Source organism: Heteronotia binoei, chromosome 20 (assembly GCF_032191835.1).
Source record: "Heteronotia binoei isolate CCM8104 ecotype False Entrance Well chromosome 20, APGP_CSIRO_Hbin_v1, whole genome shotgun sequence".
Lineage (NCBI taxonomy): Eukaryota > Metazoa > Chordata > Lepidosauria > Squamata > Gekkonidae > Heteronotia > Heteronotia binoei.
The window spans coordinates 29,321,235-29,336,495 of NC_083242.1; the positions used below are offsets into that span (position 1 = coordinate 29,321,235).

At 49.2% G+C, this 15,261-nt stretch overlaps 1 protein-coding gene across 1 annotated transcript in view; it reads left to right on the forward strand.

The window, feature by feature from the left end:
* Positions 1–3,486: 3,486 nt before the first annotated feature.
* SNX8 (sorting nexin 8) overlaps positions 3,487–15,261 on the forward strand; it is a 76,614-nt gene continuing 64,839 nt past the window's right edge. Inside the window, 1 exon segment of the mRNA XM_060260586.1 lies at positions 3,487–3,555. Within this exon segment, the coding sequence (XP_060116569.1) occupies positions 3,489–3,555 (67 nt within the window). The 5' untranslated portion in view covers positions 3,487–3,488.

Below are 15,261 nucleotides of genomic sequence, written 5' to 3' on the forward strand. Positions count from 1 at the left end.
AATGCATTTGAAATTAAAGTTGTTTTCTTTCAAACTCTCCCCCCCTCACTTATTTCCTTCCTTCCTTCCTTCCTTCCTTCCTTCCTTCCTTCCTTCCTTCCTTCCTTCCTCCCTCCCTCCCTCCCTCCCTCTGATGTTCATGTCTAGCGGCTCTCAAACGTCTGATTTTTATTCTATGTGGCTCTTATGTTAAGCAAGTTTGGCCACCCCGGGTTAGAACATCAGGTTAGGATACGGAAGATCTGCGTTTGAATCCCCCCTCCGCCATGGAAGACCTTATGCCAGTCACTTTTTGTCAGCCTGACCTACCTCATAAGGTTGTTATGAGGATAAAACAGAGGAAGGGAGAATGAAATAAGCCGCTAGAGACATCACGGCTGGGAAGTTGTCTTCTCTTTTTTTTTGTCGTTTCAAACATCAGGCCAGACGAAGATTTTTGTAGAACTCAAAAAGCTTGCACACTGAATTGTGTTACTTTGGCTGGATTTAACAAACAGCGTTATATATGCTAAAAAATGCAGTTTCAGCCCACTTCAGCGACGGTTTGCAAATGGATTTTGCCATTTCACACAGTAAAAGCACGTTATTTAGTGTGTGAAAGTGCCAATATGAAGCAATGTGGCTATCTCTGTCTTTTGTCTAGGTAAGTTGAGGGCAGCAACTCTCAACATTGTGTAGGTGGTTGTCACAACTTGGCAACTGTAGGAATTTGACAAGACTTTAATTCGTCAGGCTGGGATGATGCTGCGTCATGGCTTTTGTTATAGAAATACTGAGTCAGGTCCTAAGTCAACTAATTTAGGACACTGCAATTTGGTGTAGTGGTTATGTGTGTAGTCTCTTATCTGGGAGTACCGGGTTTGATTCCCCACTCCTGCACTTGCACCCGCTGGAATGGCCTTGGGTCAGCCATAGCTCTGGCAGAGGTTGTCCTTGAAAGGGCAGCTGCTGCGAGAGCCCTCTCAGCCCCACCCACCTCACAGGGTGTCTATTGTGAGGGAAGAAGAGATAGGGGATTGTAAGCCGCTCTGAGTCTCTGAAGAGGAGAGAAGGACGGGGTATAAATCTGCAGTCTTCTTCCTCAGCCCCACCCACCTCACAGGGTGTCTATTGTGAAGGAAGAAGATATAGGAGATTGTAAGCCGCCCTGAGTCTCTGAAGAGGAGAGAAGGGCGGGCTATAAATCTGCAGTCTTCTTCCTCAGCCCCACCCACCTCACAGGGTGTCTATTGTGAGGGAAGAAGAGATAGGGGATTGTAAGCCGCTCTGAGTCTCTGAAGAGGAGAGAAGGACGGGGTATAAATCTGCAGTCTTCTTCCTCAGCCCCACCCACCTCACAGGGTGTCTATTGTGAGGGAAGAAGAGATAGGGGATTGTAAGCCGCTCTGAGTCTCTGAAGAGGAGAGAAGGACGGGGTATAAATCTGCAGTCTTCTTCCTCAGCCCCACCCACCTCACAGGGTGTCTATTGTGAAGGAAGAAGATATAGGGGATTGTAAGCCGCCCTGAGTCTCTGAAGAGGAGAGAAGGGCGGGCTATAAATCTGCAGTCTTCTTCCTCAGCCCCACCCACCTCACAGGGTGTCTATTGTGAAGGAAGAAGATATAGGAGATTGTAAGCCGCTCTGAGTCTCTGAAGAGAAGAGAAGGGCGGGCTATAAATCTGCAGTCTTCTTCCTCAGCCCCACCCACCTCACATGGTGTCTATTGTGAAGGAAGAAGATATAGGGGATTGTAAGCCGCTCTGAGTCTCTGAAGAGGAGAGAAGGGCGGGCTATAAATCTGCAGTCTTCTTCCTCAGCCCCACCCACCTCACAGGGTGTCTATTGTGAAGGAAGAAGATATAGGAGATTGTAAGCCGCTCTGAGTCTCTGAAGAGGAGAGAAGGACGGGGTATAAATCTGCAGTCTTCTTCCTCTTCTTCTCAGCCCCACCCACCTCACAGGGTGTCTATTGTGAGGGAAGAAGATATAGGGGATTGTAAGCCGCTCTGAGTCTCTGATTCAGAGAGAAGGGCGGGCTATAAATCTGCAGTCTTCTTCCTCAGCCCCACCCACCTCACAGGGTGTCTATTGTGAAGGAAGAAGATATAGCAGATTGTAAGCCGCTCTGAGTCTCTGAAGAAGAGAGAAGGGTGGGGTATAAATCTGCAGTATTATTCCTCTTCTTCAGCCCAACCCACCTCACAGGGTGTCTATTGTGAGGGAAGACGATATAGGAGATTATAAACCGCTCTGAGTCTCTGATTCAGAGAGAAGGGCGGGGTATAAATCTGTAGTCTTCTTCCTCTTCTTCTCAGCCCCACCTACCTCACAAGGTGTCTGTTGTGTGTGGGGGGGAAGACAAAGGAGATTGTAAGCAGCTCTGAGTCTCTGATTCAGAGAGAAGGGCCGGGTATAAATCTGCAGTCTTCTTCCTCTTCTTCTCAGCCCCACCCACGTCACAGGGTGTCTGTTGTGGGGGGAGAAGATATAGGAGATTGTAAGCCGCTCTGAGTCTCTGAATCGGAGAGAAGGGCGGGGTATAAATCTGCAATCTTCTTCCTCTTCTTCTCAGCCCCACCCACCTCACAGGGTGTCTGTTTTGGGGGGAGAAGTTATAGGAGATTGTGTAAGCCGCTCTGAGTCTCTGAATCAGAGAGAAGGGTGGGGGTATAAAATTGCAGTCTTCTTCTCAGCTCCACCCACCTCACAGAGTGTCTATTGTGAGGGAAGAAGATATACGAGATTGTAAGCCGCTCTGAGTCTCTGAATCAGAGAGAAGGGCGGGGTATAAATCTGCAATCTTCTTCCTCTTCTTCTCAGCCCCACCCACCTCACAGGGTTTCTATTGTGGAGGGGGGGGGGAAGATATAGGAGATTTTGAGCTGCTCTGAGTCTGATTTAGAGAGAAGGGCAGGGTATAAATCTGCAGTCTTCTTCCTCTTCTTCTCAGCCCCACCCACCTCACAGGGTGTCTGTTTTGGGGGGAGAAGTTATAAGAGATTGTGTAAGCCGCTTTGAGTCTCTGATTCAGAGAGAAGGGCGGGGTATAAATCTGCAGTCTTCTTCAAAACGCGTTCAAACCCAAACCTTCTATAACAGCAGTGAAAACACTGGGAAGGAACTAGGAGGCGCTTTAATGAATGCAACGGTCCCCTTTCCCGCTCCGGTTCGAAAAGGGCTCGCTCCGGAGCTACTCCGCTCGAAGGAGTTCAGCTCGCCCTCGTGCGAACGGCGTTTTGGGTTTTTCCCAAGCGCGAAAAGTTCCTTCCCTCCCCCCCGCCCTTGAGTTGGCAACCGCCTTCGCCTCCCCTGCAGCGCCAGCGTGGAAGAAAGCGGAGTCAATTCGGTTCGGCGCCCCCCCCCCCCCCCGCCCTCCTCCCGGGCGGCCGAAGGAAGCTGAATCGGGAGCAGCGGGCCTGCCTCGGCGCCCGCCCCTGGCGGAGAAGGAGGAGGCGGAGGCGGGGAAGGGAAAGGGAGAGGGGAGCTCCTGCCCTCCTCTCTCTCACATGACTGCGGGCGAAGGGAGAGGCATGGACGGGGAGGCGCCCGCGGGGACCCTCTTGGGCGCCGCAGGTAAGGCTGGCGGGGCGCAGAGAGACCCTTGGGGGGGGGGGGACCCGGAACGGGATGATCAGCCCCCGGACCTCTTTGCCCCGTGGCAGGAACGGCTGTCCCAAGGGCCGCCTCCGCGATTGCAGGCTCTCTCCAGAAATGTAAGCTTGCCTCTCTCCCGGCGGGGCCTGGAGATCTCCCGGAATCCCCACCGATCTTCTTCACACTACAGAGATCGGACCCTCTGGAGGAGATGGCAGCTGTGACGGGTGGACTCTGGGGGCACTAGAGCTCGGTCGGCTCTCCTGCCTGCTCTCGCCAGGCTTACCCCAAATCTCCAGGGGTTTCCCAACCGGGTGTTGGCAACCCTAACAAATGCAGCGCTGCCCACCCACCGGCGTGCTATCCCGATGAGGAGAGCATCTTGTATTTGCAGAACAGTTAGGGCTAGTAATAATGCTAATGGAAGGTTTTGTATGTGAGAAGGGGTTCCCAGCCTTCAAGTGGGGCCTGGAGATCTCCCAGAATTAGAACTCATCTCCAGGTGACAGAGGTCAGTCCCCCTGGAGAAAATGGCTGCTTTGAAGGGTGGACTCGATGGCTATTATGCCCACCGAGGTCTGATCCCACCTCAAACCCCACACACCCCAGGTTTCACCCCCAAAATCTTCAGGTATTTAGTCCAGACCAAATAACTCGAACATATAACAGTGTGGGTCATCTTTAGTTTGAGTAAATATAGGTATTAGCAACAACAAAAATTTTGATATGCCGTTCTTCCCCCCTTCAGGTTCCCTCAGCTGGTGAACCTTTGAATAAAATGAGTATTTTTTGTGGGTGGGTGTTTTGTGTGGTAATCTGGATTGGGATTTTTTGTTTTTTTTAAATCTCATGGTTGTAGTCCGCCTTGAGTCCCAGGGAGAAAGGCAGAGTATACATAGAGAGCATCATTCTTAAAAGACTAGGTTTAAAAAAAAAATACAGATGTTACAGAGGAGAGCCACCAAAATGATTTGGGGGTTGAAGCCCCTTCCCTGTGAGGAAAGGCTGAAGCGTCTGGGACATTGTAGTTTAAAAAAGAAATGACAAAGGGGAAACGTGACAGAGGTTTATCAAATCATGCATGGGGTGGAGAGAGTTGAGAAAGAGAACTTCCCCCCCCCCACTCCAAACACTAGAACTTGAGGGCATCCAATGAAGCTGAATGGGAAATGGGAATACTAATTTACACAGAGAGTGAGTAAAATGTGGAAATAACTGCTAGAGCAAGGGTGGCCAAACAGCGGCTCGAGAGCCACATGTGGCTCTTTCAAACATATTGTGTGGCTCTCAAAGCCACCCCCCCCCCACCTTGTTGGCTGCCTTGGAGATGGCATTTCTCTCTTTAAATCACTTCTCCAAGCCAAGCCAGCTGGTGGCTTGGAGAAATGCATTTAAAGTTAAAATTGCTTTCTTTCCACCTCCCTCTCCCCATCTATTTCCTTCCTTCCTTCCAGAGAGCCACTCTGGTGTAGTGGTTAAGTGTGCGGACTCTTATCTGGGAGAACCGGGTTTGATTCCCCACTCCTCCACTTGCGCCTGCTGGAATGGCCTTGGGTCAGCCAGAGCTCTGGCAGAGGTTGTCCTTGAAAGGGCAGCTGCTGTGAGAGCCCTCTCAGCCCCACCCACCTGTTGTGGGGGAGGAAGGTAAAGGAGATTGTAGGCTGCTCTGAGACTCTGTCCTTGAAAGGGCAGCTGCTGTGAGAGCCCTCTCCAGCCCCACTCACATCACAGGGTGTCTGTTGTGGGGGAGGAAAGGAAAGGAGATTGTGGGCCGTTCTGAGACTCTGTCCTTGAAAGGGCAGCTGCTGTGAGAGCCCTCTCCAGCCCCACCCACCTCACAGGGTGTCTGTTGTGGGGGAGGAAGGGAAAGGAGATTGTGAGCCGCTCTGAGACTCTTCGGAGTGGAGGGCGGGATATAAATCCAACATCTTCTTCTTTCCTTCCTTCCTTGTCTTGAGGCTCTCAAACATCTAATGTTCATGCCTTGTGGCTCTCAAACATCTGCTGTTTGTTCAGTGTGGCTCTTAAGTTAAGCAAGTTTGGCCACCTCTGTGCTAGAGGATGTAGTAATGGCCACAGGAATCAACAGCTTTCAAAGGGGATTAGAGTGATTAATGGAAGATAAGTCTATCAATGGCTGCTAGCCATCGCGACTGAGGGAGAGCTCCACATTCAGAGGCACTAAACTTCTGGATCCCAATGCCAGGAGGCAACATCAGGGGAAAGCCTCAGCCTCTGTGCCCTGTTGTTGGCCCTCCAGAGGAACTAGTTGGCCGCTGTGTGAGATGGGATGCTGGACTAGACGGACCGCTGTTCTGATCCAGCAGGGCTCTTCTGATGCTCTATTCTGGAGCAAATGTTTTAGGCTTTTTGAGAAGCACTGAGTGGATCTTCGCTGTGCAGACGTTTTCTTTAGGTTTGGGGGGTGTGCATTGTGCGTTAAGAAAGGATTCCCTCTTCCCAAATTGTTAGCCAGATTGTGTGGATCGGAGCCCCCTTTTCCTAGCGTTGCCTCTTGGTGCCTGTTTTGCTCAGGAAAGTTGTTGCAGGATAGATTTTGAAGTCCACCTTACCCCGATGCAGTGAGTGGATTCCAGGGGTGCCAACTTCAACTGAACTCCAAGCTAGAGAAATCAGTTCCCCTGCAGATAATGACTGCTTTGGAGGGGGGGGGGCTCTATGCCCTTCTATCCCTCTGGTGTCCCTCCCATCCCTCTCCAGGCCGCACCCCCAAATCTCCAGGAATTTTCCAATGTCGAGCTGGCAACCCTATGGAGGGCATTTCATGATGGAGATTTTGAGGCTGGGGGGGAATGTGTAAAAGTGGCATGGGTAAAATGGAAGCGCATTTTCTTTGTGAAGATAATACTGGTGTAGTAAAATGGAATTATTCAAGAAGGCGCATTTAGAGCCGCTGCCAGTCTGAGTAGACAATACTGACTTTGATGGACCGAGGGTCTAATTCAGTAGAAGGTAGCTTCATATTATAGCGGGACCCCAGAATAAATGATTTGATAATCTATAACCAACATGTATAAGCGGAAACGTGAGCTTTGATAAGGCAAACATAAAAGTCTGTAGCCCATGTACAGGGCCCGTGTTCTTTGTAAAGTGGGGTTGGAAACCATGGTACTTCGAGTCACCTGTGGAGGGCTGTGCAAGCACCAGTCGTTTCTGACTCTGGGGTGACGTTGCTTTCACAACGTTTTCACGGCGGACTTTTTACGGGGTGGTTTGCCATTGCCTTCCCCAGTCATCTACGCTTTCCCCCCAGCAAGCTGGGGACTCATTTGACCGACCTCGGAAGGATGGAAGGCTGAGTCAACCTGAGCCGGCTACCTGAAACCAGCTTCCTCTGGGATCGAACTCAGGTCGTGAGCAGAGAGTTCAGACTGCAGTACTGCAGCTTTACCACTCTGCGCCATGGGGCTCTCTCTATATATATATTATATATATCTTTTGTAGCGTAGTTTTCTACTTTTGGTCATCCAGTTTTTGCACTGTTTAAGACAGAGGTGTTGAATTCTTTTGTTACAAGGGAAGGATTTGATCTAAATGTTACTTGGTTGGGCCGGGCCATGTGTTCCATTAAATGTAATGCCAGGTGCAGAAGAAAGAAACTTTATAAAGGACACAGGCAAATCCAATTAACAATATTATTTTTTTTACTAAAAATACAAGCATGCTTAAAATATCAACACCTTTATGGTATATCCTTAAAGCGTCTCCCTGATACCCCCTCTCCCAATTCCACCAACCATTATTCATTAGCCTCGGTCATCTGTCAATAAATGCAGGGCTGTTTTTGAGCGGGAACGCACAGGAATGCAATTCCAGCTGGCTTGGCATCAGGGGTGTGGCCTAATAGGCAAATGAGTTCCTGCTGAACTTTTTCTACCAAAAAAAGAAGCCCTGAATAAATGTAATGACCAGTTGCTTGCGAGCCGGATAAAAGCCCTAGAAGGGTCCGTTCTGGCCCGCGGGCTGTATATTTGCCACCCCTGGTTTAAGGTATGTTTAATATTTTTTCTTTTACCCTGTTGTTTTCTACTTTTGTCACATGCCTTGAGGAATCTCACTGGGAAAGGCAGACTATAAATAAATACATATTCCCTGCAGTGAAATTCCACGGGGTACCTGGAGGCACATCCGAAAACAAGTGGAAGGATTTCAGGTTTATTCCGTAGACCCAACATGAACGAAAACAGTCTGGGAATCTCCGGCCTTAATCCTTCCCATGGCCTCTTTTCACACCCAGACATATGCTTGACCATGTATTTCGTATTTTAGCAGTATATCCCGAGTTCTGCGATGCATAGTACAATCCCTGGCATCTCCTGTTTAAAGGATTTTGGCTTACTAAGATCCGTTAAGAGAGAGGGCATGGCTCAGTGGTAGAGCATCTGCTTGGTAAGCAGAAGGTCCCAGGTTCAATCCCCAGCATCTCCAGTTAAAAAGGACCAGGCAAGAGGTGACATGAAGGACCCCTGCCTGAGACCTTGGAGAGATGCTGTCAGTCTGAGTAGACAGTACAGACATTGATGGACCAAAGGTCTAATTCAGTATAAGGCAGCTTCATGTGTTCAACTGGTTAGGATGACTTGGCAAAATGACTGCAGTTAGCATGGACAGAACTGGTTTCCAGGGACCACTGGTTGGATTCTGTAGGAAACAACATATGTGGAAAATGTCTCTCTCTCTCTCGGCTTGACTTCGCGAACGAAGATTTAAGAAGGGTGCAGTAGTCCACGTCTGCTGCAGGCTCGCTGGTGGCTGACAAGACCAATGCGGGACAGGCAGGTCCGGCCACAGTGGCTGCAGGGAAAAGTCTGATTTGGGGTTGGTGCTGTAGCAGTGCGATTCTTCCTCAATCTCCTTTTGTCCTCAAGACCAGCTATGCGTGCATTCTCAAAGGAAGAGACAGCCTGGTGGATGGTGTGCCTCCATGCTTTGCGATCTGAGGCTAGGTCAGACCACTGGTGATGGTTGATGCGACAGGTGCCAAGGGATTTCTTCAAGGAGTCCTTGTACCTCTTCTTTGGTGCCCCTCTATTTCGATGGCCGGTGGAAAGTTCGCCATACAGAGCAATCTTGGGAAGGCGGTGGTTTTCCATTGGAAAATGTCAATACCTTTTGAAAGGGCCTCTTCATATGCTTGAGCAAGGGTGTCGAACTCATTTGTTATGAGGGCCATGTGTGTACCTATTTGAGATTAGGTAGCAGAGATATAAACTTTATAAAGGAAACAGATAAATACAATTAAAGATTTAAAAAAAAAAAACTTAAACTAAATCATTCTTAAAACATTAACACTTGTTGGTCTTAAAGGTGCTTTCTTTGTATCTCTCCCATGGGATCCTGGGAACTGGGCAAAGGAAACTCTGGCTCTTTCCCTCCCTCCTCAGGGGACCAGGAGGGGGAGGAGCCTCAACCAATGGAGAAAATAGAGGTTTTGCTCTGTAGCTCCTGTGCGATTGAGTAAGCCTTGCAAAGCAAGCTGAGATGCAGAAGGAAGCTAGAGAGAGGGAGAAGGAAGCAGACAAGAACCAGTAGCTTGGGGGCCTGATAGGAGCCCTCCGAGGGCTTGTTTCGGCCCCTGGGTCACATGTTTGACACCTCTTTGCTAGGGCTTTCCTGACCCAAGTTCTGTGTTGCTAGACAAGCTCTCATGCATGAATTGTGTATATTCTGGTCTTTGCTTATTATAATTAACATTTCATTAGAGATCTGCGAGTAAGAAGCTGCGTTGAGGCCCTTAATCCTGGGGAGCTGGTTAACCAGATGTTGACATGAATCATTCACATACGGTTTGTTTTTGTGGCGGTGGAAATCACACTGAGTTGTCCCACACTTGATAAGTTCAGCGGAATTTGCCATTGCCAGATGGGTACCAGCCGTGGAATGCGGCTCCCCACAGTTTGGAAGTGTTTTAGGGCCGAGAGAGAAATGCCTCCGAGTTAGTGGAGAACAATGTAGTTTTGACTGCCTGTGATCAAAACGACGGGAGATCAAAACTCTGAGGCTCCGGGTAGCGAAGGGTGGGGTATAAAACCAACTTCTCCTCTTCTTCATAAAGAAAAGGTGTGAGGACCTCTTGGCTATGTCCTCAGATAAGGCTACAGAAAAGTAAGGCCGTACACAAGAAGCTTCCTTCTACTCGGGGCTTTTTTTTTGTAGAAAAAGCCCAGAAGAAACTAATTTGCATATTAGGACACACCCCTGATGCCAAGTCAGTTGAAACCGTGTTCCTGTGCATTCCTGCTCAAGAAGGAAAGCCCTACTTCTACTGAATCACACCATCAGCCCATCACAGTATACTCAGGGGCTCCCGAGGGTCTCAGGTAGAGATCTTTCCCATCACCTACCACCCCAGACTGTCTGGCACCCTAGGCAAAACTAACTTCTGGCGCCCCCCCCCCCCCCGTATTGATAGCATCACCGAATCACATGGGAGGCACCCTATTTGGTACCCCCAGAAGGCTGGCGCCCTAGGCAATGGCCTAATTTGCCTAGTGGCGGGGCCGGTCCAGCTACCACCTGATCCCTTTTTGCTGGAGATGCTGAGGATTGAGCCTGGGACCTTCTGTGTGACAAAACAGAGATTTCCCCCACTGAACCAGAGCCTCACCCCGTGCCTTCTTCAGTTTGCCCTTGGCAGCACATAGCCAGTTTGAAATAGAGATGATAGAAGGGACGGTTTCTTTTGTTTTTTTTTAAAAATGCTGATCTTTATTGAGCCACAGTCAGCCGGGCTAGGAGTAGAGTATTAACCTCAAACTCAAGTCTTTATGCTTCACTCCGCTCTCCTCCAAAAAGCTTAAAGTCTCCTCTCCTCGCATTCTTTGGGCTTGTACTTTGCCTCTCGCCTTGTCTTGAAAGCCGAACGCACTGATAAATCCAGACACACATCTTTGCTCCAATGGCAAATCTTTAACCGCCTTAGATAGCAAAGTGTGTGGGGGGGGGCAGGGGGGAGGGGGAACGCAGCAGTGGATTTTGCATGGAGTCTAGTTCTAAATGATTTTTAACGGGAGGGGGGAAGTTCTACTCGAGTACACGGCCTTTGTGCAGAATAACTCTGAAAGCTTTCTGTTTAGATACGGGATGCTTTTAATCCAGGGTACTGAAACCTTCCTATTTCTTAATGTGAGGTGATTTGATCCTATATTATTCATGAGCCGCCCTTGTTGCCCTGTCTGGGAGAACCTGTAGGGCCGGGGTCCCCAACGTGTCACCCATGGACGCTGCGACATCGGTCAACACCTTTCCAAGCAGGGGTTTTTTTTGTAGCAGGAACTCCTTTGCATATTAGGCCACACACCCCTGATGTAGCCCATCCTCCTGGAGCTTACAGTAGGCCCTGTAATAAGATCCCTGTAAGCTCTTGGAGGATTGGCTATATCAGGGAGGTGTGGCCTAATATGCAAAGGAGCACCTGCTACAAAAAAAGGCCTGTTTCTAAGTTTTTTTTTTTTAGAAAGTAGATTTAGCTTTTGCCCAGCGCTGCTTCTGATTGGCCGCTGGAGATTTGGCTGGCTGTGCAGATTTGAATAACATTGTTTTGGCAGCTGCTGCCACTGCAGTACAAGGGTCTTCAGCGTGTGACCATAGGTAAACTGCAGCAGCCGCCATTTTGTGGCCAGCTCTGCCTCCTGTGGCAGCCATTTTGTGACTGAGCCCCAACATGCTGTGTCAGACTTCTGAAGGTGCCCACAGGCTCAGAAAAACGGGGGACCCTTGCACTAGGGTCTTGTTGAGCCTTCTGTTTTGGCTTGGAATATTACAAGAGCAACAGTGCGAAAAGGAGTATCGCAACAGTGCGAAAAGGATCTAGGGGTCTTAGTGGACCATACACCGAATATGAGTCAACAGTGTGATGTGGTGGCTAAAAAGGCAAATGCAATTTTGGGCTGTATGAACAGAAGTATAGTGTCCAGATCACGTGAAGTGATGGTATCGCTTTACTCTGCTCTGGTAAGACCTCACCTGGAGTATTGTGTTCAGTTTTGGGCACCGCATTTTAAGAAGGATATAGACAACCTGGAACGGGTCCAGAGGAGGGCGACGAAGATGGTGAGGGGTCTGGAGACCAAGTTCTGTGAAGAAAGGTTGAAGGAGCTGGGGATGTTTAGCCTGGAGAGGAGGCGGCTGAGAGGTGATAGGTGATAGTACTTGAAGAGCTGTCGTATAGAGGATGGTGCGGAATTGTTTTTTGTGGCCCCAGAAGGTAGGACCAGAACCAGTGGGTTGAAATTAAACCAGGAGAGTTTTCGGCACAATGTTAAGAAGAACTTCCTGACCGTTAGAGCAGTTCCTCAGTGGAACAGGCTTCCTCGGTTGGTGGTGGGCTCTCCTTCCTTGGAGGTTTTTAAACAGAGGCTAGATGGCTGTCCGACAGCAATGTTGATTCTGTGAATTTAGGGGGAGGTGTTTGTGAATTTCCTGCATTGTGCAGGGGGTTGGCCTAGATGACCTGGGGGAATCCCTTCCAACTCTATGATTCTGTGACTTGACAAGTACCAGGAGAAGTATTAGCGGGCACGGTGGCGCCCGTCAGTGCCGTGTTGGGGACGTATCCTGTTCATTTTTGCAAGCTTTAAGATTTGGCTAAAAGAGGCAGCTGTGCGGTAGATTTTAAAGCGTTTGTCTTTATATTTATTTGGATGGCTCTTTTTGTGTGTGTGTGTGTGGGGGTAATTTTTAACGTTGCAAATTATGACGCTTTCCCCTTTGCTTGCTTCAAAAGCTGATGGCGTAACGCAGATAACATTTACGGCATCCTGTTTCCAGCAGCGTCTAGCCAGGAACCTCCTGAGGCGGCCCAGAGCAGGTGTGAAAGTGACGGTCGTAATCTCATGTTTATCCCTAACTCTTGATTCTCAGAGGTGTACGTGGCTTCTGCCCATGGGATGTACCCATGAAGTTATCTTGGCTAATAGCCATGGACAGGCCTAACTTATGATGAGATAATCAGTTATTTATAACCTTTTATTACAAGTTTGTGTAACCCTGGCATTGCGGAAATTTATTGCATTAATCTTCTCCACGGTCTGGCGAAGCCAGTTTCTAAGTGGAACGATGCGAAGGGAAGATGGAAATGTTTGCCTCCCCAGTGAATTTATAGCCAAGCTGGGATTGGAACACGCTTCTTCCCCAATAGCGAAACCCATATGGCCTAGTAAAAAATTCCTTTGGCTCGATAACACTGAAAATTTAGAGCATCCCAGATGTTTTTCATTGAGGGTTGTTTTTGAGCACCAGCAGGATTTTCCAGGCCTGGGGAGAAGAGACGGATTGACATTTTGTCATTTGGAGAAGCTCTGTTGGAATTTCGGGGGAATTCTAACCACGCTGGCGTGGGCGTGCATTTCCTCAAATCGACTTCCGTACTAGGAAGTCCGTGGTAAGCGGTTACAAATATATATTTTGGTAAGATAAAAGTTTTGCTTAAACGTCAGGACGGCGTGCATGCTGCAGTTTTGTTGCGAGCGCTTAGGAAAAGCGCAGAATGGGGTTGAGAACGTGAGCTTCCTGAGAATACCCACTCCGTTTGAACAAAGAGTTAAGCAACTTTTGTCCTTGAAACGGTTGAAAGTGTGAAATCTGAGGGGCTAGAGTAGGGGGGTTCAGGTAGGCAGCTCCAGGTTGACTCAGCCTTCCATCCTTCCGAGGTTGGTAAAATGAGTACCAAGCTTGCTGGGGGGAAAGTGGAGATGACAGGGGAAGGCAATGGCAAACCACCCCATCACAAAAACGTCTTCCATCCTTCTGAGGTTGGTAAAATGCGTACCAAGCTTGCTGGGGGGAAAGTGGAGACGACAGGCAATGGCAATGGCAAACCACCCCATCACAAAAAAGTCTGCCGTGAAAACGTTGTGAAAGCAACGTCACCCCAGAGTTGGAAACAACTGATGCTTGCACCTTGACCTTTTTAGAGCAGGGGTGGCCAAACTCGCTTAACATAAGAGCACATAGAATAAACGTTAGATGTTTGAGAGCCGCAAGACATGAACATCAGATGTTTGAGGGAGGGAGGGAAGGAAGGAAGGAAAATAAATGGGGGAGGGAGGAGGGGGAGAGGTGGAACAAAAGCAACTTTGGTGAGCCAGTTTGGTGTAGTGGTTAAGTGTGTGGACTCTTATCTGGGAGAACCGGGTTTGATTCCCCACTCCTCCACTTGCACCTGCTGGAATGGCCTTGGGGCAGCCATAGCTCTGGCAGAGGTTGTCCTTGAAAGGGCAGCTGCTGTAAGAGCTCTCTTAGCCCCACCCACCTCACAGGGTGTCTGTTGTGGGGGAGGAAGGGAAAGGAGATTGTGAGCCGCTCTGAGACTCTTCGGAGTGGAGGGCGGGATATAAATCTAATATCTTCATCTACCTCACAGGGTGACTGTTGTGGGGGAGGAAGGGAAAGGAGATTGTGAGCCGCTCTGAGACTCTTCAGAGTGGAGGGCGGGATATAAATCCAGTATCTTCATCTGCCTCACAGGGTGTCTGTTGTGAGGGGGTGGGGAAGGTAAAGGAGATTGTGAGCCGCTCTGAGACTCTGTCCTTGAAAGGGCAGCTGCTGTAAGAGCTCTCTTAGCCCACCCACCTCACAGGGTGCCTGTTGTGGGGGAGGAAGGGAAAGGAGATTGTGAGCCGCTCTGAGACTCTTCGGAGTGGAGGGCGGGATATAAATCCAATATCTTCATCTACCTCACAGGGTGTCTGTTGTGGGGGAGGGAGGGAAAGGAGATTGTGAGCCGCTCTGAGACTCTTCGGAGTGGAGGGCGGGATATAAATCCAATATCTTCTTCAATATCTTCTAAATGCATTCTCCAAGCCGCTGGCTGGCTTGGCTTGGAGAAGTGGTTTAAAGAGAGAAATGCCTTCTCCAAGTTGGCCAATGGGGCGAGCTTTGAGAGCTGCACAATGTGTGTGAAAGAGCCACATGTGGCTCCCAAGCTGCGGCTTGGCCACCTCTGGGCACCGGATGCTATTCTGCTCTACCTCAAAAAACAGCGCACCCAGAGCCCCAGATACCTGCAGATCAATTCTCCGTTATACCCTACGGGAATCAGTCTCCGCAGGGAATAATGGAGTGCCCAACAGATATTCCCCCCCCCCTTTTTGATGACCTGAAGTGGGGGGGGGGAAGCCTCCAAACTGGGGGATCCCCTGCCCCCACCTGGGGATTGGCAGCTCTAGGAAAGGTGGACCTTTTCTTATGTGAATCAATTCTTTGTCCTCAAGTAGGCACTAAAAATTCCCAGTGGTGGTGTGGTTTTTTTGTGGCCGGCGCCGTCTTGCAATGGACTGCAGCTAAAAAGTCAGCATTGGTCCCATCTAGCTTTGCAACCTAGTACCTGTTGGCAAAGAAGTCATGTATCACATTACCTTTGAGCCCCATGCACTGATTTTAGACGGTAGCTTTGCATTTAACCGTTTGAGACCACAGATGCTTCCCAGTTTCTTTTTATTAACAATAATCTTCAGTTTCCTCAGCTATTAATTCCATGCCTGGGATTGTTCGTAATGCACCTTGCATTGGCTCAAGCTACCAAAGATGCTCTCCAGGTATATGAAATACTAGACCCATTTCCTACTGGCCTTATGCCGTTCTCACGCTCTTCTCCTCAGCGGGCCTTCCTTTGGATTTCACACTTTCGGTCCCGGGGCTGTCAAGCATCGATATTTCGTAGTA